At 39.2% G+C, this 16,870-nt stretch overlaps 1 protein-coding gene across 13 annotated transcripts in view; it reads left to right on the top strand.

Annotated features, from left to right (window-relative positions):
• camk2b1 (calcium/calmodulin-dependent protein kinase (CaM kinase) II beta 1) overlaps nucleotides 1-16,870 on the top strand; it is an 82,028-nt gene that overhangs the window by 22,365 nt on the left and 42,793 nt on the right. For 12 of the 13 annotated variants that reach the window (XM_030144315.1, XM_030144312.1, XM_030144321.1 and 9 more), the window contains exon 6: nucleotides 14,654-14,726. In XM_030144315.1, the coding sequence (XP_030000175.1) occupies nucleotides 14,654-14,726 (73 nt within the window). Of the gene's footprint in view, nucleotides 1-10,581; nucleotides 10,655-14,653; nucleotides 14,727-16,870 lie in introns of all 13 variants that reach the window. The other variant, XM_030144311.1, reaches the window with a different exon arrangement.

The following is a 16,870-nucleotide window of genomic DNA, read 5'->3' as shown; positions in this document are numbered from 1 at the left end:
TAACCTTCTTCCCATTTTAATCACCATGTATCATTACCTTTTTACCTCCATTCCTTTTTACTATTCTCCCTCTGTCTTATTTATTCCACTATTATTGCCCCAACTCTCACAATCCTCTCAGTATTTATCCTTCTGCTCGGACACAGGATAGGAGTGACCCCCATGTCCAATTCAGGGTTTGACCAATTTGTACTTTTTGGCAAATCAGTTTAGAAAAAACATAAATAAAGCTGTAGCATGTGGTTGTTTTCTGGGCATCAGCATTTGACAACAATAATCGCTTTTCCATTGACCCTCAAATTGCGCAAATATAACTTGTGCATAAAAATTTACCTAATGGAAAAACGACAATTTTGCCGTAAGTGTAATTTTTCGAGTAAAAGTTTTTGCGCTGGCAATAGGTGGTTTTTCAGGCGTAGTGCAAATGGTATATCACACAAAACTGCAATGGAAAGACCTTTCGCAACTAGAGTCAGGTGAATTAAAAAAACGGATGTTGACGGACGTTACAACAAGCGAAGAAGAAGAAGAAACATGTCGCGGTATGTGTGGACACACCAGGAAGCTCGATCATTTTTTGATTTAATTTGAAATAGAGGGGTAATATATAATGATAATGAATGTATCTGTAAATCAACACCATATTTAGGTTCATCACCATGTTTATGGAATGGCTTCTTATGTCATCTCGCGATAATAAATAAACAAATCGTCGCATTTGTGATTTAATGGAAAAACCAACATTACGCACTTCTGTTTTTTTGACATTTAGTAAATATCGGTAAAGTTTTGCGCAGATGTCCAATGGAAAAGAGACTGTCTATTCACATTTATTTTACAGAAGTATCAATTCGTGGAACGTATTGTTGTAAAATAAATTCAGAAGTTCTTTTTGGTGTCTTGTGGTTCACACAAACTATATGTAAAGTAATGATCATTTGGGTTTTATTGTAAAACATTGACAAACATTGCTACCCTCATTTATTTAAGGACTATATATTACCTTTTATTTTGTAATATTGTGTAATTGCATAGTTGGTTGTTACAAATGAAATGTTGGAATCAGTTGGACTGGACATGATCGTGTAATTTCACCACCATTCTGATTCTAACTTCACCCAGTGCACAATTCTCAAAGTTACTACAAGTCAGAAGCAGGCTGATATTGGGGTGATAAATGTCTGAATGTGCAGGTGTCAATGCGAGACAGGAGTAGTTTAGGGACTTTATATGACAGAGAATCACAAGACACTTAGACAGATCCATATGAGGCTCTGAAAGGGTTGCGTTCAGTTTTTATGCTGGTTTTACAACCTGAGAGAGGCTCACTTAAAAATCAATATTGGTTTCAGAGTGCACTGTATTCAGAATTTCGTCACCCCTTCTTTCACAGTCCAGCGTTCAATGACAAAAAGTGGAGTTCTGCAGCCTGTGGGTTATATGAGTCTCTTAACAGCTCAAAAACATGAAGTGTTTAGTATTACTTGAAACAGACTTTACTGTGGGAGCTCCGTAGTGCAAAATCTGTGTTATGTCTGATGGAGCCCATGTATGAATACTACAGCCTGACTGATATGGGTTTTTTGGGGCCAATACCGATATTGGAGGTTAAAAAGAAGCTGATGTCAGATATATCGGCTGATATCCGATATAGTGGCCAATAACCGACATATCAGCCGATATATAAAATAAGAACATTGATGTATACAGGATATAATAGTCTTATATTAGATAATGGTGGACATGTGAAGTAACCGTTGCATCTTTGTTTATCTCACAAAGATAATTTACACAACTTTAAAATGCTGCGTAATAGACTAGTATGTGACCCATGGGGAACCACAAGGGGGAGTGTTGGAGCGGGGGGATAGTGGTCCGTGATTGTCAAAGTGAAATTGAAACTGAACACACTTTACTATTCCTCTAATGCTCCAGCACAGACACACAGGAGCAGAGCGAAAGAATCTCCATGCAGCAAAAAAATTAATACATCGGTTACATATTGACTGATGTTGATTAATCGGTGATACGCTATAATTGGCCCAATTAATTGGCCTGCAGATTAATTGGTTGGGCTCTAATGAATACAGCATGTCAACATTTGAATACACATTTGACCAATTGGTTCGCTAATGCAAGTGGCACAACAGTATAAGATACACAACCATGCCAAAATATATCTTAACTGAAGACAAGAAAAATTCAGGAACTTTTGTCAGTAAAGGCCAGCCTTAGCCACTGTAATAACACCCATTGGTTGAAGGCAAGTGTTTGTTTTTTGGCCTAAACATGAGGGCTGATGGGTGAACTAAAATGTCACCAAACATTTGCGTAACAAAATCTTTTGGCTGTGTTGTTAGTAGTGGTGTAGTGGTTCACTCGTTTGTACTGAACCGTTTTGGTTTGGGGCCTACAATACGGAGGTGTACTGAATGAATACATGCAGCATACTGTATGTGAAGAACGTAAACACTCAGGGAGCAGGGTGGCCACAATCAGAACCCATGTGCAGAGTTTCCCTATACATTCTGCCCCGGTGCAAAAAAAACCCCAAAACACTTTATTCTGAGGCTGGGGCACCGATAAGGGGTTTAAAGATGACAACACACTGCAAAAATCTAAATCTTACCAAGTGTATTTTTCTCATTTCTTGTCAGAATATCTCATCACACTTAAAATAAGACATCATCACCTAAAGAGCAACTTGTGAGATATAAGAACTTATTTTTAGACAGTAGATCTTGAAAATCTTATTCAAGAAATCTTACCCAGATGATTTTCAGTTGTTCCATTGGCAGATTTTTTTCGCTTGAATTAAGCAAAAAAAAAAAAAAAAAATCTTGAATTAAGCAAAAAAAGATCTTTAATTAAGCAAAAAAATCTGCCAAATGGAACAAGTGAAAATTATCTCGGTAAGATTTCTTGAAATAAAATTTTCGAGATCTATTGTCTAAAAATAAGTTCTTATATCTCACTTACAAGTTACTTTTTAGGTGATTATGTCTTATTTTAAGTGTGATGAGATATTGTGACTAGAAATGAGAAAAATACACTTGGTAAGATTTTGATTTTTGCAGTGCAGAAAGTATAACAGAGGCACAGAAGCTGGGTCAGACATTCGAAGCGTGTTAAGTTTCACTTTCGGTAGTTATGCCCCCCCCCCCCCCCCCCCCCCAGCCCCCCCTCACTGGTCTCCTTCACTGTACTGAAAATGTATTGAACCAAAGACCCTGTACCGCAAACATGCCGAACCAAAATTTTTCTGTGCCGTTACACCCTAGTTGTTAGTTGCTTGTGCAAAATAAAATGTTTTTTTAAATACACACAAGCTCTAAAAGTAGGTGAGTGAGTTGTCGAACACAGTGGAAATCAAAACCTTATATCAGAACATTTCATTAATGAAGAAGTAACTTAAACATTAATTGCTTATTAGAGGTAAATGTAAGTCATTGGGAGCCGTATGATTTCTGAGCCAACATTCTTTCAGCAGTTTTACATTCACAAACACTCCTGCACTCACTACGTTTTGGTTTTAGCCAACACCAAAATCATCAGACAAATGTTTATACTCTGTGTCCAATTACTTAGAACATCCTGTCCTGCCACCCATTGAGAATATTGAATCCCACTGAGAATGTGAATCACAACATCATCAATTGTGTGCTACATATGTGAAAAGACTCATAAGTTAATAGGAGAAAACACAGATCACATTGTAATGACTTATAACCATCCCATATTGGTCAAACCTTTAATATTTTCATTGAGGCGGTTTGCTTGGCTGGTCCAGGTGATCCAAGGTACAGACCTGTACTGTTATGTTACCCTTGTCCCTTCACCCAGATGCTTCCCCCTGACTAAACACCGACAGAGATAAAAAAAAACAAAACAAAAAAAACAAGCAAAACTGAACAAGCATCCCTCTATTGTTCCTGCGTGCACATGGACTGTTGTGTTTCATCTGTTTCTCTTCTTTCTCTTTCATCATTTATATTTGGTCCTCACTTTCTTCTCCATTACCCATCACTATTCTCATTCCATGTCTCACTTGCGGCCACTTGTACTGACTCACCGACGCAGACACACACAGCTCATTTGAACCAATCGCGCAAGAGGAAATGGAGTTGTGGAGGGTGGGCAGACAATAGGCTGAAGAAAGAGTGAGAGAGATACTTGAAAATGACAGTTGCGATGTGGGTGTTAGTCCATTCAGCAACAGTAAAAGTAAAACTAAATAGTGTGAAATGGTACAGTTGGCAGTGTGGCACAGAAGGCAAGCACTAGTTTTTAGTTTCTGTTTGTCTCACTTACACTATGATATACATTTTGTTTTTAGTCCAGTGACTACAGGTTAGCTTTTATGTTTGATGTAAGTTTCTAATATCCAATATGTTCTGTATATCTAGCTTTGTGAATTGAATGATGCCGTTTTCTTATCTCACATGGTCATTAAAAGAACCACGTTTATAGAAAATTTCCAGCCATTACATTATACAATATCTGCGTAATGAGGTCCTCAAACTTTAATTAGCTCGATTAGTTTGTTCCATCATTTATTATAAATAGGCACTACTCCTACTTACCATATGAAACATTTATTTGTTCTTTAAATGTCTTAATATTATAAATATCATCATGTCTATTACCTGGTTGAGGCCTTTTATATCTGAAATTTCATTTATGTGTTTTCTGTACTACATTCGCACATAAAGAGGAAGGGAGTTTAGAGTAATACGCACATACAACACAATATTTCAAAGTGTTGTTTTCTTATAACCTGCTTATGCTTGGACTGTGCAGTGTAACATGATCACCCAAACCCCTGCAGACAAGGGCTAACATTTAGAGTCCAGACACTTTTAATAAAGTATTGAGCAAAATGTTGCTTTAATATGATGACAGGTGCTGCTGCTGCAATGCCTGGCAGCAGCAACAACAACGGGTGGCTAAGAGGCTCACATGTCGCTCACAGTGAAAAGGTCATATCCCACAGTATTTTCTCATTTGTTTGCTTTGAGGCTAATCCTGGCTCCTGTAACCTATGAAAAATAATGTAAGATAAAAAAGAGTCTGGATAGGTCAGTGTCTCATGAGTTTTAAAAACCAGCATGCTAAAATGTTTTTTTTTTCATTTTTTTTTTTTTATAGGTACTTGTGAATTTATTAACTAACTAAACCTTTCCACAGTTTGATTTTAAGTATAAATTACTTCTGTGATATATAATTTATAGCAGTGTTTCTCAACTGGTCACACCTGTACACCTGGATATTAGATCATGACCCACTTTCATACAATTTAAGCCAAGAAAATGTATTTATGACATTTAACACATAAACTGTATTATTTTGAACACATTTTGTAATAATAACTCAACCATGTTTACATTAAAAATAAATACAACCAACGTAACTGTTTTTCATAACTCACATAGAAACTGTTTTTGTGAGTTAAATTTCAGTTCTGATATATCACACGGCTTCCTTGTTTCAGAATCCAAATTTAGCATACATAAAGTCGTATTTGACTACATCTCATAAACTTAACCTGTCATCTTTATAACAGCCATGCTACACCTCTGTCAGAATAAAAGTCCAACATCAGATAGTAAAGTTCAGAAAACTGTGTTCATAGCATGTCAGTAAAAATGAAATATTTCAAATGTGGTTTGTGTAACATTATTTAAGTTTTTAAATAACATGTCTGAGAAAGTGAAAATGCAGATCTGCGACTCTAATATTTCGCAGATATTACATTTATTAGCTGGAACTAGTGAGCGACGGTGACAGTCAGAGATCTGGCTTTCAGTTACAAGCTGTATGTTTTGATTGATGACTCAGTTTACAAAATACAAAAAGAATAGAGCTACATCCTACAGACATCAGATAGGTGGTCTCCCTCTCTCTAACGCTTACACGCGAAAATACAATTCATACCCAGTTTAATACTGTGATTGCTCATCAAGGAGGTAAATCGACAGCCAGAAAAATATGTTTGTGCATACTTGTTTCTATTGCAGACATGCACTCAAACAAACTCTTTCCTTTCCCCTCCCTTTTGAATGTCAGTCATCCAGGCCAGTACTCCCCCTCCCTTCCTCCCTTCCTCCCTACCCCACTCCCACCCTTCTACCCTCACACCCTTGGAGACCCGCAAGAAGTGGGACTTTAATTAGCTACAATAATTAGTCACACACACAGACACACACTCATATAGACCTTAAAGTGTGCTAAATCACACTTTGTCGCCCCCTGTCAGAATCAGATTCCTTTTCAGTCCCGTTTGAGTGGATAGAGGCCGTTAAGAGTTATAAATGACATGGTTTTTAGCTACTATAGGTCATTATCTTTCTATCCCAGTCAGCAGTTTAATGATGGTTTCTGTCACTTTGCTCTTGGCAGGTAGATTATGTACAGTTGATCAGAATAGTGAAATCCATCCATACAGTCTCAGTATAGTTTTGAGTTAAAGGTGGGGTGCAAGATGTTTTCCTGGAGCATTTTTTTTTTTTTTTTACTATATTGCTTAAAATCCCCTTAACACCCCGATTCTGCTAATTAATTAAATGCTCTAACACGAAAATAAAAAAATGTAGTCACCTGTGGAATGGACAGGACTGAAGAAACACCATCCAATCATTTTGAGCGCCTACTCGAAATGATTGAAAGGTGATATGTCTATCAAACTCAACTGCCATTTGTGCCTCCCCCCTCTGAGCATACCCCTCTTCGTGCATGAATCGTGCGTTCTCAGAGGCTTGGAGTACTTGTCCAGGAAACGAAGCCAGAGCAAGAGCTTTGCTATATTAGCTGTATTAGGATGGAAAGTTCACCGGCAAACTGTTTTGTCACCAACATGTATCACTAGGAAATGTAATGTTAGCCACATCGGTATGAACTGGGGCTGTTCTGTAAGAGTGGAGGTGTTGAGGAGACTGAATGAGGTATGCAGGGATCGGGGCCGGAGCCGCCAAAGCCTAGCGAATTGTTGTTGTGCAGCGCTTGTGAACCCTCGAGAACAAGCATTGCGCGTGCCAGTACTCTGGAGGCATGGCTTCAAGGGGATGTCTGAAGAAAGGGGTTTGGATTTTTGAATTGAGTATTTTCAAAATGTGTTTTTCTAATATCTCATACCCCACCTTTAATTGTATGTGACCATATGTAATCCTGTCACCCAGTGATGTTTGGAAATGAAATTTAGCTTCACAAAACCAATCAAATGCTCCCCATTGTTAATAGTATGATCTCAACAGTGAAGTGAAGTTAAACTCATTTCAAGTACCTTATCTGAAGTTGTTATTCTCACACTTGAAGTGCTCTCATATGCAGCCATGATAAATAGCCATATATTGATATTCTTTGGTTCTTCTCTTAAAACTCAGCACAGCCATATAAAAGTGAGAGAAGGTGCCCTTTCCTGACACAAAGACTGGCTCTGTATTTGATTTTCCTCTCTGTATCAGTTTACTTCCACTCAGAGAACAGTAGGACATTGAAGCCCAAAGTGCTGAGCAAGTCACATTTTTTTGGCTTGTACGATGAAAACAAACTGCACCTTTTTTTCCCTTCAGTTTCCCACCAGGAGTTCATAAACAAACAAGATTGCTGGAATGCCATCATGTTTTTAGACGGTGGGAATCTGTATGAGATTCACACAAACAAAGCAGTGAAATGGAGGTGCTTTCTATTCCTTTCCTGGTTAGGTATGTGGCCACATGTGCTTTCAAAATGATTTTCTCGCAAAGTAGAAGGCAGTGAAGAAGAAATGTTCCTGAGGTCCCTAATAACTGATCAGGCCAAAGAGCCACATACTGTTCAAGAGGAATGAAACAAGAATGAATGACTTTGTGACCGCTGTACAAATTAATTCTTATATTGTCTATTTTCTACATTCACTTTCATATAGTATTCTCATTCACTGTTAGGTTAAAAATCCCAAAAGAATCCTTAAGGATGAAATATTTACATTTAGTTGCATTTACTGACCAGGGAAAGTCACAAAATTCAACATCGTGGAGTACAGTGACAATAGGGACTTTATGTAATTCTGCACAGGTGTATTTTCACACCTTTGGATGGAAAACCTCCTCTTGCCAATGTGCATTTTAATTTGTAGTAGGGCTGCACAATATTGGAAAAAAGTGACATTGCGATTTTTTGGACCCTGCGATATGTATTGCGATATGAAGAAATACTCAGGAGGACATAATAGTTGTGTGGCGCCGATGTAAATGGTCAAAAAAATTAGTTGTGTTTTCTCTCGTTGTGGCGACAGGTGTAAGGCACTGTCAACACAGAACACGTTTCAATATCATCCTTCTTGAAGCTGAAATAATTCCATATAACTGACTTTGCTTTTCTTTTTGGGACCGAGTCTTCGTTTACAGTGATTTTCTCTTGTTCGTTGCTCATTTTTCAGTGTTGTTACCAGCAACTCACTCCATGTGCAGGGGCGTGGTCTGCTTCGGCAAACTGATTAAGAACGATTGTGATTGGTGGGTGGCTGCACGCTGTGTGTCAGGTACCCAGGTTGAAATTAGATGAGAACACGTCGAGTTCATTTGCCTCCTACATTGCAGGACCTGCAATGTGACTATTGTGCACGCGTACATTGCGATGCCGATACTCAAACAATATATTGTGCAGCCTTAATTTGTAGGTTTGTTTGTGACTTTGTTGCCTCTGCTCGTGCTCATCTGAGTCTACTTTTTGGTGCTGTAAATATGCTAAGTCCTGCCCTAGTAATGCTTACTTAATACGGCATGTTTTATTCACTTTTGGAATGAAGCAGGTTCAATGAAATAAGCATCTGGTGGAACCCATGGGATAAAAAGGAAATACTGTAGTGAAGTATAAAACCTCAGCACAAAAACATACATTTAAGGTTAAAAAGTAACTAAGCTGCACTTGAAAAGCAATGTTTCAGTGCCCTGTATGGTTTAAAGTTTTAAGTTTGTATTCAGAACACGCACCATGCTACTTGTTCTTGTTGCCACACCCAACTGTGCTTTCACACTGTGCCGTACTGACACACCCTGATGTACTCTAATCACTACAGCAAAATGAGAAATTAAAAAGGAGCTGTGTTTTCAGCTGGCGGTTAGCTGCTCAGTAAGGTTTGGATTAAAGGTTGTATTTTGGTCTCTTGGTGTGGGTGCCCCTGTCACAACATGATTTCCCTCTACAGGTCTAGAGATCTGTTTGTTTATGAACAAGGATGCACATATATCTCTCTCATTCTCTCTCTCTAAGCCCTCCCACTCAGTAGACACTGTGTGGGAGTGGACTCAGCAGGCTGCCGGTCTCCTTGCGCCTGCTATTAGTCACATATTCTGCACATTACACTCTCTTATTGCAATACGCCTAAATACACACACAATAGGCAGGGATGTATCTCTTGCAGAGCACATACGGTGATGCTTTTTTTCCCTTTTAGTGATGGAAAAATAGGCTGGCATCTACCCACCAGTTATCTATGATTCATTTTCATCCTAAACATAACTGTTCCATTACCTTCATCTATTATTATCTGCCTTTGCTCTTCAAACCCTTCTTATCTCCTCTTTAAGTCCTCTCCTCTTTTCTCCTCTCATTTCTCCTCTCCTTTCCTTGTTTCTTCTTTCATTGTTTCTTCTCTCCTCGTTTTTTCTCTCCTCGTTCCTCTTCATTTCTCCTCATTTCCCCTCTCCTCTCCTCTCCTCTCCTCTCCTCTCCTCTCCTCTCCTCTCCTCTCCTCTCCTCTCCTCTCCTCTCCTCTCCTCTCCTCTCCTCTCCTCTCCTCGTTTCTCCTCTCCTCTCCTCTCCTCTCTCCTCTTCTCGTTTCTCCTCTCCTCTCCTCATTTCTCTTCATTTCTCCTCACCTCATTTCTCCTCTCCTCTCGTTTCTCCTCTCGTTTCTCCTCTCCTCATTTCTCCTCTCTTCGTTTCTCCTCTCTTCGTTTCTCCTCTCCTCGTTTCTCCTGTCCTCATTTCCCCTCTCCTCGTTTCCCCTCTCCTCATTTCCCCTCTCCTCGTTTCCCCTCTCCTCGTTTCCCCTCTCCTCGTTTCTCCTCTCCTCCTCCTTTCCTCTCCTCTCCTCTCCTCTCCGTTGTGTTCTTTGTCTTGAAGGTTGTTCTCTCCTGTTGGTACTCTTGTCTCTTGTCATGTTTTAAAAGCAAAACGAAAACGTTTTTGTCTCCTCCGCCCACATTTACCCACCCATTGCTCCCCTACCACCATTTCTCTCTTCATCAATTACCCCTCTCTCTCTCTGTCTCTCTCTCTCTTTTTGTCCTCCTCTTCCTCATCCACATCATCCATGTTCTCCTCCTTCCTTTGAACATCGCTGTCACTTGACCTCCTCTAATCTAACCTGCCTTTTCCTCATGTACGTTTAAATGGTTTTCCTATGTCTTCCTCATCCCACATTGGCTCTCCTTGTCACCTTGCTCACTTGCCATCCTCTCCCCTCTCCCTCATCCCCCTCCTCTTTCTGTTTCACCACCTTCATTCCTCCCTATACTCTCCTCCTGTCCATCCATCTCCGTTCCTCCTATCGACCCCCGACCTCCCGCCACCCCTCCTCTCTCTGTTTTGTCTTCACAGTCACTGTATCCATCAGATTCTAGAAAGTGTCCATCACATTCACCAACATGACATAGTGCACAGGGACCTGAAGGTTAGTATGTGTAGAGGAGCATCTGCATCCCCCCCACCCTCTCCTCCCCACAACCTTTGCCTGCTTTCTTTCCTACCTCCGCCCCTGTCCTCCGTCCTTCCTTACTTCCTCCGTCTTGTCTGTTTTTGTCGTTCCTTGTCAGTTGCTGGTCTGATGTTCGCCTGTCTGACTTGTTTCTTGGTATGCCCGTATGTTTTCTTTTTGCTTTTATATTATGTTGTATTTAATTTGTTGAATCAGAGGTTATGCCTCACACACTCCATGTAGCCTCCCACACATCCTGTAGAAAGCATTTTACAAACAGCCACATAACAAAAGCTCCTGTTGCACTGACTGACAACTTATGAATCAGTGACTGAGGCCTGCACAACCTGGAGCAGGTGTAATAAATATTGGTGGTTACACATGCCACGCAAACCATCAGTTTTCCCACTGGGCTCATAAAAAACCCGCAATAATATTTACTGTGAACCTCATTGATTTTTTTTTCTCCTTCCTCCTACTCTACTCTCTCTAGCTTTTGAATAGTTGATTTTTATTGCATCGATCTGTATTTTCAAGGCAACTTCATTCAGCATCTTTATAGATGTGTGTTGGCATCAGGAGATAAAAGTAAAATCACAACAAAAGAGCAGCAATACATTTACAAGAGCGAAGAGCTGTTTGTTTCAGACTCTCCTCATCTCTTCAGCTGAAAGAGACTCAAACCAGCATTATCATACACCTCAAAAGTCCAGTGAAGTCTCAAAACAGTTGCTGTACATTCTCATCACAGTTAGAATTTTTTTGTTATATCAGTGGTAGTAATGATAGAAAGGCCTATTAGGGCACATACAGTACATGAACTGTAAAAAATATCTGATGTCAGATCTTTTTTATTTGTGATACACCGATATGCAAAGCTTTAGTGGTAAAAGAACAAGATGGTAAAATAGGTAATACAGCTTTCTGTTGTTGTTGTTGTTATACACCAATATCTTTGTTAGCTACTTTCATCATTACCACTTCAATGGAAAAACAGTAATAAACAATAGTTTAGCAGAACTGTTTCAGCTCCCATGATGCATCTATGGTGGTGACCTCCAAAGCTATTTTTCTATTTCTCTGCCTTCATCTCCCCTTTGATGAGTACCATAAAGTGGGTTAATGTGCTAGTTTATCTTTGCAGCTGAATGATAAATACATTTATAGCAGTCACAGTACATTATTATTGTGTGTTATGAGGTGAGAGATATGGCTTGACTGTATGTCTGAGGGCAAAGTAAGTCAGAAACATTTAGGATGATCCTCCTTTATCCCTGAGGACTCTCACCCTACAGGTTGCTTAGCAGTGGATGCAAATTCAGAGCTTTTTAAATGCATGTGGTAAATGTGAATGTGGCTGCAAGGGAAAATGCTAGCATTTTAACAGATGAATGTTATTTAAGTCGAACATGCATTTTAATTCACATATGGCCACATGCTTGTGATTACTTTTAATGATCACCCAACACACACAGCTTTCAGCATGTGGCCATGGATGTGACCTAACAAGTATTTATTTACTGGGAGACCTTTAGAAACTAGAAACAGCGTTCTGATTTATAGCTCTGAACTTTATAGCCATGCTGGTCCCTTGCTCTCAGTCTCTCTCTGTTTCTCCCTCTCTGTCTCTCCTTCTTTCTTAGTTCTTGTTTGTAACATTAAGCAGACTGTTCAGAACCCTCACTGCAAAAATCAAACTCTGCAACACAAAGGCATTTGTCATTTCACACAGTATTTATTTCTGCTGTGTTAAAGTGACAAACGCAGGAATGATTTCCTGCATTTCAGAACACTGTTTATCAGTGTCAAAAAATATAATTGAACTTTATTATTTTTCTATTATAAAAAAGGTACTTCAAAAAAATTACTTCAATAATTGACTAAAACACAAGGTTTGTTTATCTGTCAACATTTACATACATAAAATCATAGATTCATAAAAATCTTTATTGTCAGTGCACAGGACGGCTCATGCACGTTGAAGCTTTTTTCACACAGATTTTTCACACAGATTTTTTGTTTCTGTGGCTAATAGTCCTCAGAACAACCCTTGTCAGCAGAGGCCAGATAGGATGTTAGTGGACATGGCAGTGATCCCAGACACATCTTTTCAGTCTTATTAATTGCACAATGATTCACTCCTTCCCTTACTACCTTCATCAAAGCTTTTCGTGCCACAGTGCCCAGCCACATTTTCATACCCATTTTCATCACTTGGTGCCTGCTGGCTAAAATATGGAGGGAGGGGGTGTTCTGAATCCACCTGCAGCCAACTGGAGAGTAAAATGTGTTTGCAGATGAGTATGTCCGTGGATATAGTCATCTAACAAGAATGGTGTACCTAAGAATAGAGCACAAATTACATTCAATGTATAGTTGTAGAATAGATTGACTCTAAGGTATCTTCTGTTGCAGCAGACCCACAGCTATGCCCCCCCAGACCCGCATAGTGAAACTTTTAATCAAGTCCCCAAAATTCCTGATGTATAGCATGTTCTACTGCTGGGAAGTTACAGGTTTACATCTGTGTTTTGTGATGACAAAACCAATTCAGCGTGTTTTCACACCCATAGTTGGTATGTTCTGGTCCAGTTCACTTGGTGAGTTTGTAAACCTGGAGCATTTCCTCCTTAGTATGGTTTATTTTTACACAGTAAAAATCCAAGTAAATCAAAATGCATCACTGAAAACCTTGAGAAACACCTAAATCTAACTTATTAATCAAATTTTTCCAGGAGGGGAGTAGAGTGCACAGGACTAGTACTACCTGTGGGCGTCTGGTGACTTGTAATAATTATGGAGACTATCTATGATCTTAATCTTGTGGAAATCTGCCATGTTTGTAATTTGTAAAGTAAAAACTCTGCTAAAATTTAAAGACAGAGGTCCTGGGATAGTATTTGTCCTGTCCAAATGGACATTTTACTGGAATTTGTATATTTTTTAAATTTGCCTCGTGAAATTATTTAGCAATTTTTTTGTCAAGAACTTTGGAGGTTGCATCAGTAATGATAAATAAAAGTTTTAAAGTATTTTGGGATGGAAGCGTGGAAGGTTGTATTGTACTATAGCATGGATATTTACTGAAAGAGTAAAGTTAAATAGTTCAGAAAAGAGACCTATCTGAAAAGGTAATGAGATGAGTGACATTCTTGACAGCTACAGTAAGGAATATTTTTTTCAGTTAAGTAGGTAAAGAGCCTGGTCTTGACATCAGAACTGGGGAGTAATGTCAATAAAGTTGAGTGAAGAACATTTTTCTCTCAATCACCAGAGGTCTACAGATTATATTTGTCCCATGCAAATTAAGTAAGTAAATATAGGAAGGAGATTGAGCGTTCTGAAGTGGTGCATGTTTCTGACAGAGGAACATTCTTCAACACGCTGCTGTTGCACTAAGCAAGACATTAGAGCTCATCTGTTCTGCTGCACCCCAGTTTGAAAAGTGTGTTTGGCAACAGAATCTGTTTAGCTCAAATTTAGTGATTGCATGGTAGTTGGATTGAAAAACAAGGCTTTAACTATGTTTCATCCTATAAATGAAACAAAACAACCTATTAAGTGGTCTTGGTCCCTTTGTTTTGGTCCCCAGTGCAGTTACTGGGGTCACACCTGCCCACTTATGCCAAGGGGTTTTATTGAAACAGACTATAGGCCGGAGGTGTGAAAACCCTCAAATGCATTTGCATTCAGCCCACTGTGACACCCTACTCTAACGACTAATAATCAGCTGATAATTATCCAAAACTGTTATTAGCACATTTTTTATAATCTAGATTTTTTTGCTTAGCTGTGGGTCAGAAAAGGTAACAGAAGAGCCCTTTCAAACCCAATTCTACCCCTGTGACCTCCTCACAATCCTTCATCACACCCCCCACCCCTTTCAATTCCCTTTCCCACATACCTGGCCTGTGCACGGTTTTGTAGCGCTGCTAAGACTAACATGCGCCCCCCTCCCTTGGTGTTTGCATGCAGTCATTGCATCCAGCAGATCCTGGAGGCGGTGCTTCACTGCCATCAAATGGGCGTGGTGCACCGGGACCTGAAGGTGAGTGAAAGGGGGCTCAACTTGCTGTCCTTCTGAGTGTGTTTGTGTATTTTAGTCAGTAGTTTGTTGGTGTGTTATGTGTGAAGTTTATGTCTAATAAGATGTTGAGAAAGTGTTTGTAATATCGCAATATATTTTGGAAGGCTTTGAAACATCTCATTCCTTCTGAATTAACACATCCTGATATAAATACAACAGCAGTCTTCCTAACCCTGCTGTATGTGATGCAGATCTACACAATGACCAAAGCTTCTCTCCCGATTGAGAACTACATCATCCCTGTTGCTTTAAGTCACTCAGCAGGAGGCTGTCAAATATGGCCTTTGACTTTCCCCTGGCTCTGCCCTGCCATATACGGCCTCCAGCTCTCTACCTCAACCTTCCTTTTCTGTTGTGTACACACGACCCCCCTCACCCTCACCCTCACTCCCACCCCCTACCCCCACCCATACTCTGCAGAGATTGAATGCATGCTATGCTGGTCCAGCCGACTGACCCAATGCCTCTGCTCTGTAACCTTTTGGAACAGATCATTACATAGGTGGCTCCATTTTTTCTCAATAAATCTATCCAACCTGGCCCATGAGCAGCTTTATTCTGACACCGTTTCATTTACCAGTAGGAGAGAGTTGTTAGGTATTGATTATCAGACACTTAGTAGTTTTGGTTGCCATTATAGATCAGTTAATGGGCATAATATTTCCAGAGCGACAGTTAATTTTCTGCAACCAGCCATCAACTGAGCTGTAATACTGCAATATTTGTTAAAGTAGCTGACTGTGTTATGGTGCAGAGAGCTGGTTGCTAATTTTAAACTGTTTACATGTTTCTTAGAACTGGAACTGCCTGAAGATCCTCTCCCAACAGGTTTTAAGGACTTCAAAAATATTCAGCTTTGAATAATTTGTGCAATGTATAAAAGGTTGCCAGAGAAACTTCAACTAGTGTTGGTTAAAATAGCCCTGGAATGTCAAAATATGCATATAAACACTTAAAAAATAAAGGAACAAAAGGTAATGAATATATAATGGGGACCTAAATACCTAAGTTGTACAGTTAACTTCAAGTTTGTTTTGAGTTATTTTTGCTGAGCTGTCAGTGCCTGAAGATTATATAAGAAGTCATATCCCCTAATATTTGCTATTTACATTGGTAATTAACTTGGCCTTAAACTAAAAAACTCTGTAGAAATACAAAAAATAAAGCTTAATGCATTTTCTTTTCACCATAACTTCATTTCTTGTACTTTGAACTGTATTTGAATTTACATTTGAAGTTTTCAGTCCTGTTGCTGTCATACACTGCGTCTCTTAGTGTTTATTTGTGTGCATGCCTCAATGTTGCATCTTGTTTTGCATGATACATTTGTCAGTTAGGACTCTTCCATGCAAATGTCAATCCCAGCATTCCAGCAAAGGGGTGTTGTGTTTATCAGAACTATTGTGGCTATTTCTTTATTTAGCTGAGACGCATATCTGGTTTCACACCCAAGCATTGGGGAGCATTTCATGCAATAGGTCATAGTGTGATGACTGAGGACAGCCTGGGTAACAAGATCTCTCAAATTAGGAATTGGGTTATGGCAAATGAAAAGTCAACACGGCAAACACAGATTTAAGTGTGCTTCACAACAACAACAACTACATTTCTTTTTTTTCTTTTTTTTTTTTTTTGTCTTTATTTTGTTTTTTGGATCATTTCAAAAATTGCATGTTTTTTTTCTGTCAGATTGTAAACCAGTCTGGAGCCCTTAAACAGGTCACTGATTTTATGAGACACTGTATGAAAAGACACTCAAATTAGGGCTTACAGTCTTGTGAAAAACAGTGTCATTTAACTAAACTCTTCCATTTTTCCAGATTTTTTTAAGGTTTGGAAAAATACCATGCATTAATTGTAACTGGCACACATAGAAGCAAGGCATACAGTAGTCATTTCTGGAAGTATCCGTGACAGTTTGGTTAAACTGAAGTCCCTTGGTTATTGAAGTTGATATATTTGCCACTTTTTCTAAAGGATTTGTCAGCAGCTTCTTCCAAACCTCCTAAAGACAGAGAAAAGGACAAAAGAAAAACAGATGCTCTTCAACACAGCTTTCTCTTTCTTCCATGTTCCTTCACTCTCTCTCTCCTCTTAAGCTGTTG

This window comes from Sphaeramia orbicularis, chromosome 9 (assembly GCF_902148855.1).
Source record: "Sphaeramia orbicularis chromosome 9, fSphaOr1.1, whole genome shotgun sequence".
In the NCBI taxonomy this organism is placed as follows: Eukaryota; Metazoa; Chordata; class Actinopteri; order Kurtiformes; family Apogonidae; genus Sphaeramia; species Sphaeramia orbicularis.
Note: the sequence above shows the minus strand (reverse complement) of the source record. Positions and strands in the feature narration are given on the sequence as shown.